This window comes from Cynocephalus volans, chromosome 4, assembly GCF_027409185.1.
Source record: "Cynocephalus volans isolate mCynVol1 chromosome 4, mCynVol1.pri, whole genome shotgun sequence".
NCBI classification, from domain to species: domain Eukaryota; kingdom Metazoa; phylum Chordata; class Mammalia; order Dermoptera; family Cynocephalidae; genus Cynocephalus; species Cynocephalus volans.
In genome coordinates, this window is record NC_084463.1 from 48,274,279 (window position 1) to 48,287,498 (window position 13,220).

At 41.0% G+C, this 13,220-nt stretch overlaps 1 protein-coding gene across 1 annotated transcript; it reads left to right on the forward strand.

Moving 5' to 3' along the window:
• Nucleotides 1-12,578: 12,578 nt before the first annotated feature.
• On the forward strand, nucleotides 12,579-12,989 carry LOC134376109 (histone H3.1-like). Its single transcript, XM_063094779.1, has one exon. The coding sequence runs from the start codon at nucleotides 12,579-12,581 to the stop codon at nucleotides 12,987-12,989; it is 411 nt and encodes a 136-aa protein (XP_062950849.1).
• Nucleotides 12,990-13,220: the final 231 nt, after the last annotated feature.

A 13,220-nucleotide genomic window follows, 5' to 3' on the forward strand; every position in this document is an offset into this window, starting at 1 on the left:
AGACTGCCTCTTCAGCAAACGGTGCTGGGATAACTGGATATCCATATGCAGGAGAATGAAACTAGACCTGTACTTCTCACCATATACCAAAATCAACTCAAAATGGATTAAAAATTAAATATACACCCAGAAACAATAAAAGTCCTTTAAGAAAACATAGGGGAAACACCTCAGGAAGTAGGATTGGGTACAGACTTTGTGAATATGACCCCCAAAGCATGGGCAACCAAAGGAAAAATAAACAAATGGGATTATATCAAGCTAAAAATCTTCTGCACAGTAAAAGAAACAATTAAGAGAGTGAAAAGACAACCAACAGAGTGGAGTATATATCTGCAAAGTTATATCTGACAATGGATTAATATCCAGAATATACAAGGAAGTTAAACAGCTTTATAGCAGAAAAACAAGTAACCCAATTATAAAATGGGCAAAGGAGCTGAATTGGCATTTCTCAAAGGAAGATATATGAATGGCCAACAGACATATGAAAAAATGCTCAATATTACTCAGCATTTGGGAAATGCAAATCAAAACCACACTGAGACACCATCTCTCTCCATTTACGGTGGTTAATACCGAAAAGACTGAGAATGGTAAATGCTGTCAAGGTGGAAGAGAAAAAGGAACCCTCATACACTGTTGATGGGACTGCAAAATGGTGCAGCCTTTATGGAAAGTAGTTTGGAGGTTCCTCAAACAATTACAGATAGATCTACCATATGACCCAGCTATTCCACTGCTGGGAATATACCCAGAGTTATGGAAATCATCATGTCAAAGGTATACCAGTACTCTCATGTTTATTGCAGTGCTATTTACAATAGCCAAGAGTTGGAACCAGCCCAAATATCCATCATCACATAAGTGGATAAGGAAACTGTGGTATATCTACACAATGGAATACCATTCTGCTATAAAAAAGAATGAAGTACTACCATTCACAGCAACATGGATGGACTTAGAAAAAATTATATTAAGTGAAATAAGTTAGGTACAGGAAGAGAAATACCACATGCTCTCACTTATTTGTGGAAGCTAAAAATAAATAAATAAATAAATATACAAACGAACAGGGGGACAGGGAAGAAGACACAACAATCACAAAAATCCCTTGAATTTATACAAGTAAACAGATATGATGTTGATGGGTGGGAATGGAAAGATGGAGGGGCAAAAGAGGAATTGGTAAAGGGACACAAAAATCAACTACATTGTATAATGATAAATCAAAATTAAAAAATAAATTAATTTAAAAAAATGTTTTTTAGCTTGGAAGCAAGTGACCCTAGATACTATTCAAATTCACACACAAAAAGCACAGGACACCAATAAAGGTAAATATGAAAATATAAAAAGCAGTATAAATGCACATTTTTCTACTTTCTTTTCTTAACTGATTAAGAAGTCAATTGTATAAAATTGTATAAACACAATGTATTGTTCTTCCTGCAATATATAGGAATGCAATATATTTGCCAATAAGAGTACAAAGGAGGCCAATGGGAGCAAAGCAGTATTGGGTTGCCAAAATGACTCCAGGTGATAATTCAAATCTATAAGTCAAAGAGAGATAATCATAAATTATAAATTGAAAAGTTAATAAAACAAAATTTTGACATATATACTTATCTTTTCTTCTCCCAGCTTCTTCAAAAGAAATAAAATTGTATAATATAAAAATGTTACCAAACCAAACCTGGGATTACTCACCCAAGTGCAGCTAAATCAAGACACCAACACTTGGTTTCAGTGACAGAAATTAGGCTTTAATTACAAGGCCAAGTAATAAAAGTCAGACAGCTAATGGTGAAAAAAATTCTGATCTCCCCAATGTCTTGCAAGCAAAGAATTTCAAAGGAAAATATTGGGTGTTAAGATGGGGGCTGTGCAGGTAGCCAGTGAACATTTCTGATTTGCTGAGTCTTTGAGGGCAATGAAACAAAATCTCCAAGAAAAAAGAAGCAAACTTTGGTCTATGCTTGTCACTCACCCCGCCCCTACCAATCTGGGTTCTTGACACTCCGTCTCCAACTAGTGCATTCCTAGGGCTGCAAAAATTCTAGGTTCTGTTCCTTAAAGACATTTTAACGATATTTGTCAAGATGATGTCTTTTAACCAAGGAAATTACTGACTCTGTTTTAGGGACTTCCTGTCTCATAGGTAACATTCCGTCCTGCCCAGCTGCCTTCTTTGTACTTCTTTCTTCAATTCTAGTTGTGAGTTTTAACTCCTTAATCAGAAACTCCAGTTCCCAGATTTTAATCATTTTAACTTGGGGGACAAAAGTCACAGCACAACTTTATACAAATTTTTGAAAGGCTTTATTGAGGAGAGAGTACCTGCCTGGTTTCGATAATTATTATAATTATTGTTGTATTTGTATGTTTATGGACTTAACATGTATGAGAATAATACGTAAAAGGTATATAGAGAAGGGTATTGAGCTATGTAGGGATATAAAGCTATCTGTAGAAGGATGAAGAGCTATGTAGGAATAATGCTGCAATATATTACTGGAATTAAGTTAGTATAAATCTGTAGCTGATTCCAATAAGTTTAGATGTACACGGTAAGCGCAAATCAACTCACCGAGGCAATTTGTTTTTTAAAAAGTGTAAAAAATAAAGAAATTTAAATCTTTCCACAGAGAAAAGGTTAAACTAAATATCTTAACTGGTAGATTGTACCACATGTAGTAAGGAATGCCAATTCTTCACAAACCACTTTATCCCCTTAGTTTTGGAACATTTTATTTGGAGGTCAAGCTGACAAGAAACAAAAAAAGGCATAAACTGAATTTCACTATTTTCTTTTACACTGTGTTTCATAAGAGTATTCCCTGGAAGGTCAACGTAGGCTTCTTTATTATTATGTTTTGAATGTTTATAGATTGTACATATCATGGGGCACACAGCTGACCGTCAGCACCTGTGCAAGATGTGGTGATCAGATCAATGCCATCAGCATGCTCACCTCCTCCAATTGCAATTATTCCCCGTGTCACCCAACCAAACTCTGATCAACACCTTCTCCCTTCCCCGCAACCCTAGCAATGCTAGATCTGTTGTCTACCTGTACAAGTCCGACACACCACTGTGGTCTTATTCCCGTCCTTCTTTCTATCTTAGCTCCCACTTATGAGTGAAGACATGTGGTATTTTTCTCTCTGTGCTTGGCTTGTTTCCATTAACATAATTTTCTCCAAGCTCCTACATGTTGCTGTGAATGGAAGAATTTCATTCTTTTTATGGCTGAGTAGTATTCCATTGTATACATATACCATATTTTCCTTACCCAGTCATCCACCAATGGATGTTCATTACATATCTTGGCTATTGTACATAGAGCTGTGATGAACATGTGAGTGCGGGTATCCCTTCAACATGATGATTTCCATTACTTTGGGTATAAGCCCAGAAGTGGGATTGCTGGAATGTGTGGTAGATCTATGTCCAGTTGTTTGAGAAACCTCCATATTGTTTTCCATAGTGGCTACGCTAATATACAATCCCACCAACAGTGTAGAAGAGTTCCCCTTTATCTGCATCCTAGCCAGCATTTGTCACTCAGTCTTTTTCATTATAGTCATTCCAACTGGCATGAGATGATACCTCAAAGTGCTTTTGACTTCCATTTCCCCGATGATTAATAATGTTGTGCATTTTTTCAAGTACCCGTTGACCATTTGTATGTCTTCCTTTGAAAAATGAGTATTCATCTTTTTTGCCCATTTTTTAATTGGAATGTATATATATATTACTATGTAGTTGTTTGAGCTTCTTGTATATTCTGGATGTTAATCCCTTTTTGGATATATAGTTTGAAAATATTTTCTCCCATTCTGTAGGTTGTCTTTTCACTCTGTTGATTGTTTCCTTTCTGTACAGAAGCTTTTTAGTTTGATATAATCCCACTTATTTATTTTTTTCTTTTGTTGCTTGTGCTTTGGAGGTCTTCTTCATAAAGTCTTTGCTTAGTCTTACTTTCTGAAGTGTTTCCCCTGTGTTTTTTTCTAAGAGGTTTATAGTTTCAGGTCTTATGTCTTTAATCCATTTTGAGTTGATTTTGGTAGGTGGTGAGAGGTGAAAGTCTCGTTTCATTCTTCTGCATATGAATGTCCAATTTTTCCAGCACCATTTACTGGAGATGCAGTTTTTCCCCCAATGTATGTTCTTGTTACTTCTGCCAGAGATCACATGGCTGTAAGTAGGTTGGTTGATTTCTGGAGTCTCTATTCTGTTTCATTGGTCGGAGTTCTTATTTTTGTGCCAGTACCATGCTGTTTTGGTTACTGTAGCTTTGTAGTATAATTTGAAGTCAAGTAATGTTATGCCTCCAGCTATATTTATTTATTTGTTTATGTTTTGCTCAGGATTGCTTTGGCTATTCAGAGTGTTTATTGTTCCATATAAGTGTTAGGATTGCCTCTTCTATTTCTGTGAAGAATGCCTTTGGTATTCTGATGGTGATTATATTCAATCTGTAAATTATTTTGGGGAGCATGGACATTTTCGCAATGTTGGTTCTTCCAATTCAAGAGCATGGAATGTCTTTCCACCTTTCTGTGTCTTCTTTAATTTCATTCAGGAGTGATTTGTAGTTCTTTTTTTAAAAATTTATTTTATTTATTGAATCAAAATCGATTATATTTTGGGGGTTGAACATTGAGATATGTTGATCAAATCAATATTACTAGCATACGTATTGTTACAAATCCTAATTAATCTTTATGCCCCTTGTCCAATCTCTCCCCATCCCCCATTCCCTCCCCCTCCCCCCTCTAATTACCCTAGATTTCTTCTCTCCTTCTGAAAGAATCATGGTTATTCTGTTAATTTGTTGCCTAGATGATATGTCCAATGCTGAGAGATGTGATTGGGTCCCCCAATATTATCATAGAGCAGATGCTGCTTCTGTCACTCTGAAATGGGCTTTGTGGAGAGAGACATCCTCTTCTTTTCTTTGACTCTGCTGGTGACTCTCCTTGTGCGAATGCACTCCAGTGGTTGGTGGACCATTTGTGTGGTGCTTGTGATGTCTAGTCACTTTTGCAGCAGCCATGGTTATTGTGGAGGCTGCAGTGGGCCACCTACAGGGAGGTGCCGTTTCTGGTATGCTCATTGGCACTGGCGGTATGACTGGTTGTGGAGTGTGTCTGGTTCCCTTCTCCATGTCTCTGGTCTGTGGACAGGCCCCAAGTCACTGGTGCCTTGTGCCAGGTTGTGGGAGGTGTGTCCAGTCCCCTTCTCCATGCCTTGGGTCCCTGGGCAGGCCCTGAGGTGCTGGCATGGTGTGTCTGGTTGTGGGAGAGAGGTCCGGTCCCCTTCTCCATGCCTTGGGTCCCTGGGAAAGCCCCAAGGTGCTGGCACAGTGTGCCTGGTTGTGGGAGAGAGATCCAGTCCCCTTCAGGACTCCGGGTGGGCCCCTGGGTGCTGGCACAGTGTGCCTGGTTGTGGGGGAGAGGTCTGGTCCCCTTCTGCTTGCCTCAGGTCACTGGGCAGGCCCTGAGGCACTATACTGGTGTGCCTGGTTGTGGGAGAGTGGTCTGCTCCCCTTCTCCATGCCTCAGGACCCTGGGCGGGCCCCAAGGTGCTGGCACAGTGTGCCTGGTTGTGGGAAAGAGGTCCGGTCCCCTTCTCCATGCCTTGGGTCTCTGGGTGGGCCCCGAGGCACTGGCATGGTGTGCCTGGCTGTGGGAGAGAGGTCCGGTCCCCTTCTCCATGCTTCAGAACCCTGGGTAGGCCTCGAGACACTGGCTTGGTGTGCCTGGTTGTGTGAGAGAAGTCCGGTCCCCTTCTCCATTCCCTGGGTCCCTAGGTGGGCTCCAAGGTGCTGGCATGGTGTGCCTGGTTGTAGGAGGGTGTTCCGGTCCCCTTCTCCATGCCCCAGGCCCCTGGCAGGCCTCGAGACACTGGCTTGGTGTGCATGGTTGTGGGACAGAGGTCCAGTCCCCTTCTCCAAGCACTGGGTCCCTCGGCAGGCCCCAAGGTGCTGGCATGTTGGGCCTGGTTGTGGGAGGAGGGTCTGGTCCCTGGCTCCATACCTTGCATCACTGGGAAGTACCCAAGGTGCTGGCTAGGTGTGCCTGGTTATGGGAGAGAGGTCCGGTCCGCTTCTCCATACCTTGGGTCCCCTGGTGGGCTCGGAGGTGCTGGCATGGTGTGCTTGGTTGTGGGAGGAGGGTCCAGTCCCCTTCTCCATGGCTTGGGTCCCCATGCTGGCCCCGAGGCACTGACACAGTTTGCCTGGAAGTGGGAGTGGGGTCCAGTCGGCAGATCCAAGCCTCTGGTTCCCAGGCAGGCCCCAAGGTGCTGGTGGTGTGCCCAGGCCAGAACTAATTTTTTATCCTTTGCTTCTAACACGGGGGAACTTCCTGTGGGAACCAGTATTTGAGTGTGTGGTTGTTTAAATTGCTGCTTTGCTGCTGTTTCCCTAGGGAAGGCTTTTTGTGCAGCTCAGGGTTTAATGGTTGACCTTATAGGTACTTCCAGCTCTCCAGAGACCCAGTGGATCTGTGTTCTATAGAATCTATGATTTGGGCCTGAGTTTTTCATCAAACTGCATCTCATGCAATTCTGCATTCCTGACCAGTCTCCTCTGAGTGGTCCTGTGCTGATTGGGGGGCAGATCGGCTGTCCTTGCTGTGTCTCAGTGTTCTCCTGGTGGGCATGTCTCTCCCAACGACTGTGCTACAAACACATCCCATGGGACTGGCCTGGTGCTGTTCATTGCAATGACTCACCAGCCTCTGAGGGGCTCCCTTTTTCTGGTTGTTCTGGTTCCTCGCTCCTGCGTGGGTCCATGGGAAATCTATTAGTGGTCTTGTTTTCCTGGGGGTTGCCGAGGCCCTCTTCTCTCCTGCCGCCTCCAAGTAACACAATCTGAAGTGCACAGCTGTGGCTTCTGCAGGCTTCTGCTCTGTGTGCTCAGCAGCCCCAGCCTTAAAGCAGCTGCAGCCAGAAACTCTCAGAGCAGCTTTTTCTTTCTCTCATTGTCTTTCCCTCCTTCATGAACTCCATAGGTCTCTCTCCTCCTCTTTCCCTGTGCTCCAGCAGCCCCAGCTTGGCTGATGTTACATTTTTACAGTTGTAAATTGGTTGATTTGTGGGAGAGAGTGACGCTGGGAACCGTTTATTCTGCCATCTTGACTAGAAACCCTGGTATTCGATTTGTAGTTCTTGTTGGAGAGATCTTTCACCTCCTTGTTTAAATTGATTCCTAGGTATTTTATTTTTTCTGGTGACTATTATAAATGGGATTCCTTTCTAGATATCTATTTTTTGCTAATTCATTATTGGAGAATACAAATGCTACTGATTTGCGGGCATTGATTTTGTATCCTGCAACATTACTGAAATTGTTAATCTGCTCTAAGACTTTTTGGTTAGGGTCTTCAGACTTTTCTCTATATAGGATCATGTCATCTGCAAACAGGAGCAGTTTGAATTTGTCCTTTCTAATCTGGATGCCCTTCATTTCTTTCTTTTGCCTGATTTTTCTGACTAGTACTTCCAATACTGTCTTAAGTAGGAGTGGTGATAGTGGGCATCCTTATCTTGTTCCTGTTTCAAAAAAAGCTGAAAGCTTTTACCAGGATGATATGGCAGTGAGTTTGTCATCTATGGCTTTTACTGTGTTGAGGTACTTTCCTTTATGCCTGATTTGCTGAGAGCCTTTGTCATTAAGGGATGTTGAATTTTGTTGAATGTTTTTTCTGTATCTGTTAAGTATTGAGATAATCAGTATTTTTTTTTTTTTTGTCCTTGAAGTAGTTGATGTGGTGTATCATATTTATTAACTTGCATATGTTGAACCATCCTTGACTCCCTGGGATGAATTCCTCTTGATCACAGTGTATAATTTATTTGATGTGTTGCTGTATTCTGATGGCTAGTAATTTATTTAGGATTTGTGCCTCTATGTTCATCAGAGATATTGATGTTTAGTTTTCTTTTTTTTATTGTACCTTTGTTTGGTTTGGTATAAGGTGATGCTGGCCTCATAGTGTGTGTTTGGTTGCGTGGCCTCTGTTTCAATTTTTTGGAATAGTTGAAAGACAATTGGTATTAATTCATCTTTAAATGTTTGGAAGAATTCAGCAGTAAAGCCATCCAGATCTGGGCTTTTCTTTGTTGGGAAACTGCTGATTACTGCTTCAATCTTGTTGCTTGTTACTAGTTTGTTCAGGTTTTCTATTTCTTCTTGGTTTTGTCTTGGCAGATTGTCTGTGTCCAGAAATTTATCCATTTCTTTTAGGCTGTCAAATTTGTTGGTGTATAGTTGTATGTAATAGTGTCTAATGATTATTTGCATTTCTGTGGTACCAGTTGTAATATCTCCTTTTTAATTTCTGTTTTTGTTATTTGGGTCTTCTCTCTTCTTTCTTTCCTTCTTTCCTTCTTTCCTTCTTTCTTTCCTTCTTTCTTTCCTTCTTTCTTTCCTTCTTTCTTTCTTTCTTTCTTTCTTTCTTTCTTTCTTTCTTTCTTTCTTTCTTTCTTTCTTTCTTTCTTTCTTTCTTTCTTTCTTTCTTTTTATTAACCTATCTAATACTTTTTCTATTTTGTTTCATTAATCTGTTGCATAATTTTGGGGGTCTGTATATCATTTACTTCTGCTCTGATCTTAATTATTTCTTCCCATCTGTTAACTTTGGAATTGGATGATTCTTGTTTTTCTAGTTCTTTGAGGAGTAGCATTAAATTGTTTATTTGAAATCTTCCTATTTTATCAATGTAAATATTATTGTGATGAACTTGCCTCTTAGTACTGTTCTTGCAGAAACCTACAGATGTTGATATGATTTTCTTTATTTTCCTTATTTTCTAGAAATTTTTGATTTCCTGTTTAATTTCTTCTTGGGCTCATAGGTCATTCAGAAGCCTGTTATTTAATTTAAATGTATCTGTATGTGTTATGAGGTTCTTTTGTTATTAATTTCTAGTTTTAATCCATTGTGGTCTGAAAAGATAGTTGAGGTGATTTTGAGTTTTTAAAGTTGTTGAGACTTGATGTGTGACCTAATACATGGTGTATCCTGGAGAATGTTGCATGTGCTGATAAGAATGTGTGTTCTGTGGTTGTTGGATGATATGGTCTTTAGATCTCTGCCAAGTCCAATTGTTCTAAAGCATAATTTAAATCCTATTCTTATCTGTTGATCTGTTGCCTGGATGGTCTGTCCAATGCTGAGCAAGTGTTGTTTGGTGCCCCACTATTATTATGCTTGGGTCTATCTCTTTCTTTAGGTCTGATAGTGTTTGCTTTATATATCTGGGTTCTCCAGTGTTGGGTGCATATATATTTGTGATTGTCATGTCTTCTTACTGAATAGATCCCTTTATCATTATATAGTGGCATTCTTTGTCTCTTTTTATGGTTTTTGTTTAAAACCTATTTCATGTGATATGAGAATAGCTACTCCTGCTCATTTTTTTGTTTCCATTTGCATGCTATATCTCTTTTCATCCTTTCACTAATAGTCTGTGTGCATCTTTACAGGAGAGGTGAGTATCTTGAAGACAGCATATAGTTGGATCTAGTTTTTATCCAATCCATCAGTCTGTGTCTGTTGACTGGAGAGTTTAACTAACTCATTTACACTTAGGGTTATTATTGAGAGGTATTGTCTTACTCCCAGCATTTGATCACATTTCATTTAGATGTTTTAAATATATGTTGTTTCCTTCATCCCCTTTTATTGTTAGTCATCAATGTTTGTTGGTTTTCTGAGGTGGAAAGACTTAGTTTCCTTTTTCTTTCTCATTTGCATTTGTGTTTTGCCAGTGGGTTTTGTTCATTCTTGTGTATTCATAATAGGGATCATTATTTTTCAGATTCCAGATGCAGGACTCCATTGAGAATTTCTTGCAGGGCTAGTCATGTGGTGATAAACTCTTGCAGTTTTTGTTTTGTTTTGTTTTGTTTTTGTCTGGAAAAACCACTATTTATCTGTCATTTCTGAAGGATAGCCTTGCTGGTTATAGTTTTCTTGGCTGGCAGGTTTTTTTGTTTTTGTATTTTGAATGTGTCATCCCATTTTCTTCTCATCTGTAGAGTTTCAGTTGTGAAGTCTGCTGTTATTATGATGGGGCTTCCCTTATAAGTGACTTGATATTTTTCTCTTGCTGCTTTTAGGATTCTCTCTGTCTTTCAGTTTTGCCAGTTTGACTATAATGTGTCTTGTAGAGGATATTTTTGGACTGAATCTGTTTGGGCATCTTTGAGCTTCCTGAATCTGAAGGCAATGGTCTCTCGGTATACCTGGAAAGTTCCCCCTATTATTTCATTGAATAGATTATCAATGTCTTTACTTTTCTCCTCCCTTTTTGGAGCACCCATGATTCAGATGTTTGTGCACTTACTGCTGTCTGCTAGCTCTCTTAGACCTCCTTCATTTTTAAAAAATTCCTTTCTCCCTCCGTCCCAATTTTTTTTGTCTTCCTGGGTTATTTAATAAAGATCATTTTGGGGATCAAAAGTTCTTTCTTCTGCTTCTTCTAATCTGCTGCTTAAGCTATTGCTTGTGGGTTTATTTATTTATTTATTTATTTATTTATTTATTTATTCATTCATTCATTCATTTTATTGAATATGTCTTTCACTTGCAGGAGCTCTGCTGCATTGTTTTTTATAGTATTAATTTATTTTTAAATTTCCTCCTTCATATTCTGGATACTTTTTCTCATTTCATTGCATTGTCTAACTGAGTCTTATCTCTTTCAGTTTCCTTAAGATAGTTACTAGAAATTCCTTTTTAGTCATTTCAAGGGTTTCCTGTTCTATAGGGTTTAGTACTTGAGAATTACTTTGTTTCTTTGCTAGTGTCACATTTACTTTTTTCCCATATATTTAGTATCTTTACATTGATTTCTGGTCATCTGGAAGATCAGTTTCTTTTTGTATCACTCTGGAGTGGACTTTGAGGGGGAATTCTTCCTTCTCCTTTTCCAGGCTCCTCTAGTGACTCTACTTGTCTCAGTGCAGCTGAATATGCTGCAGGCCACCTGCACAGAGGTAGTGGCTGTTACTATGGTGGCAAGCATGCTTGCTGTGGTAGAAAGTGTGGTGCTGGCTGTTGTTGATGACTTCCACAGAAGTGTTGTGGGGCCTCCTGGGTCATGGTGGTGTTAGCTCCTGCTTTCTGTAAAGGCAGGCTGGAGGGCTACCTGGGGGTTTTACCTGCCTAAGCATGCCTAAACACAGAGGTACTGACTCAAGCCTTTTGTCCACGAACCCTTTTTAATCACAAACACACACAAAAAGATTAGAGAACACTTCTTGATTCATTTTATGAGAGTAGAATTACCTTGATATCAGAAGTAGACAAAAAATCACATGAAAATATAATATAAATGAAAAAAAATTTTTTTATCGGTAAGGGGATCGCAACCCTTGGCACCGTGTGGTCTACACCACGCTCAGCCAGTGAGCGCACTGGACATCCCTATGTAGGATCCGAATCCATGGCCTTCGTGCTACTAGCACCGCACTCTCCCAAGTCAGCCACAGGGCCAGCCCTATAAATGGAAATTCCTGATAAATGCAGATATAGAAATCTGCAATCAATACTAGCAAACTGAGTTCATCAACATGGAAAAATGATTATACACCATTACCAAATGGGATTATTTTACAGATGCAATTTCAACTTAACATCCAAATCAATTAATTCAATACAGAATATTAACAGGTTAAACAAAAATTGCAAGGATTCTCTCAACAGACACAGAAAAACATTTTCCAAATCCAACACCCATTTATTATAAAACTGCTGGCAAACTAGGAATAGAAGGGATCTTTCTATACCTGCTAAAGTGGACCTAGAAAAAATTTACAGCTAATGCTATACTTAATGGTGAAACCCTTGTGCTCTAATTTATCTCAAACTTGGAGAACAAAAGATGAATGTCCACTATTACCATTCTATTTAACATTGAATTAAAAATTTTGCCAGCAAAACTTACATAAGAATTATAAGCAAAATTCTGAAAATTGAAAAAGAAGTAGGACTGTCATTGATTGCAAATGACATAAACTTGGTTATAAAATATTTAAGACATTTGGGGCCAGCCCGTAGCTCACTTGGGAGAGTGTGGTGCTGATAACACCAAGGCCACAGCTTGGGATCCCTATATAGGGATGGCCGGTTAGCTCACTTGGGAGAGCGTAGTGCTGAGGACAAACACCAAGTCAAGGGTTAAGATCCCCTTACCAGTCATCTTTAAAAAAAAAATACAACAGTATGTTGCTGTTAATTGTAATGTCAAATTTATTTGTTAAATAGTTCCAAAAAGCAAAATCATTTTTGTTGCATGTTATGGGTTAATGTTCCTCTAATTGCAGTGCCATAAAAGCTTATTGAAGTTCTTTTGGTTAAACCAGGCACACCATGCCAGCACCTCAGGCCTGCCCAGGGACCCAGTGCATGAGCGCCTTAAGAGCCAATCAGAGCATAGCCTGCCATCGCGCCACCCGGCGGCTAACCAATGGGAGCGCTGCGGTGTTTATAAAAGCGAGAGCACTGAGCCCCTCAGTGCCAGTCCTGAGCGGAGACAGCGGGAGTCCCTTCGTGGTCATGGCTCGCACCAAGCAGAGGGCGCGGAAGTCGACCGGCGGCAAGGCGCCGCGGAAGCAGCTGGCCGCGAAGGTAGCCCGCAAGAGCGCCCCGGCCACCGGCGGCGTGATGAAGCCGTACCGCTTTCGGCCCGGCTCGGTGGCGCTGCGCGAGATTCGCCGCTACCAGAAATCCAGCGCCCTGCTGGTCCGCAAACTGCCGTTCCAGCGGCTGGTGCGAGAGGTCGCGCAGGATTTCAAGCCAGACCTGCGCTTTCAGATGTCGGCCATGATGGCGCTCCAGGAGGCCTGCGAGTCCTACTTGGTGGGGCTGTTTGAGGACGCCAACCTGTGCGCCATCCACGGCAAGCGTGTCACCATCATGCTCAGAGACATGCAGCTGGCGCGCCGCCTCCGCGGGCCGCGGGTCTAGGCTCCACGGGCGGTCGCCCTGAGGTCTTGTCACTCCAAAGGCTCTTTTCAGAGCCACCCGTTTGGTACAGAAAGTGGCTGTAACATGGCGGGTTTCCGGGCGTCCAGGGGGCTTCTTCCGGCGGTCGGTGCCGGTTCTGTCCCCTCTGTTCGCTTATCAATTAGGTAGGTAATAAACCTAATGAGGTGTTTGCGGTAACTCAGCCCGCTGCCAGTTAGGTTACGAGCCCCG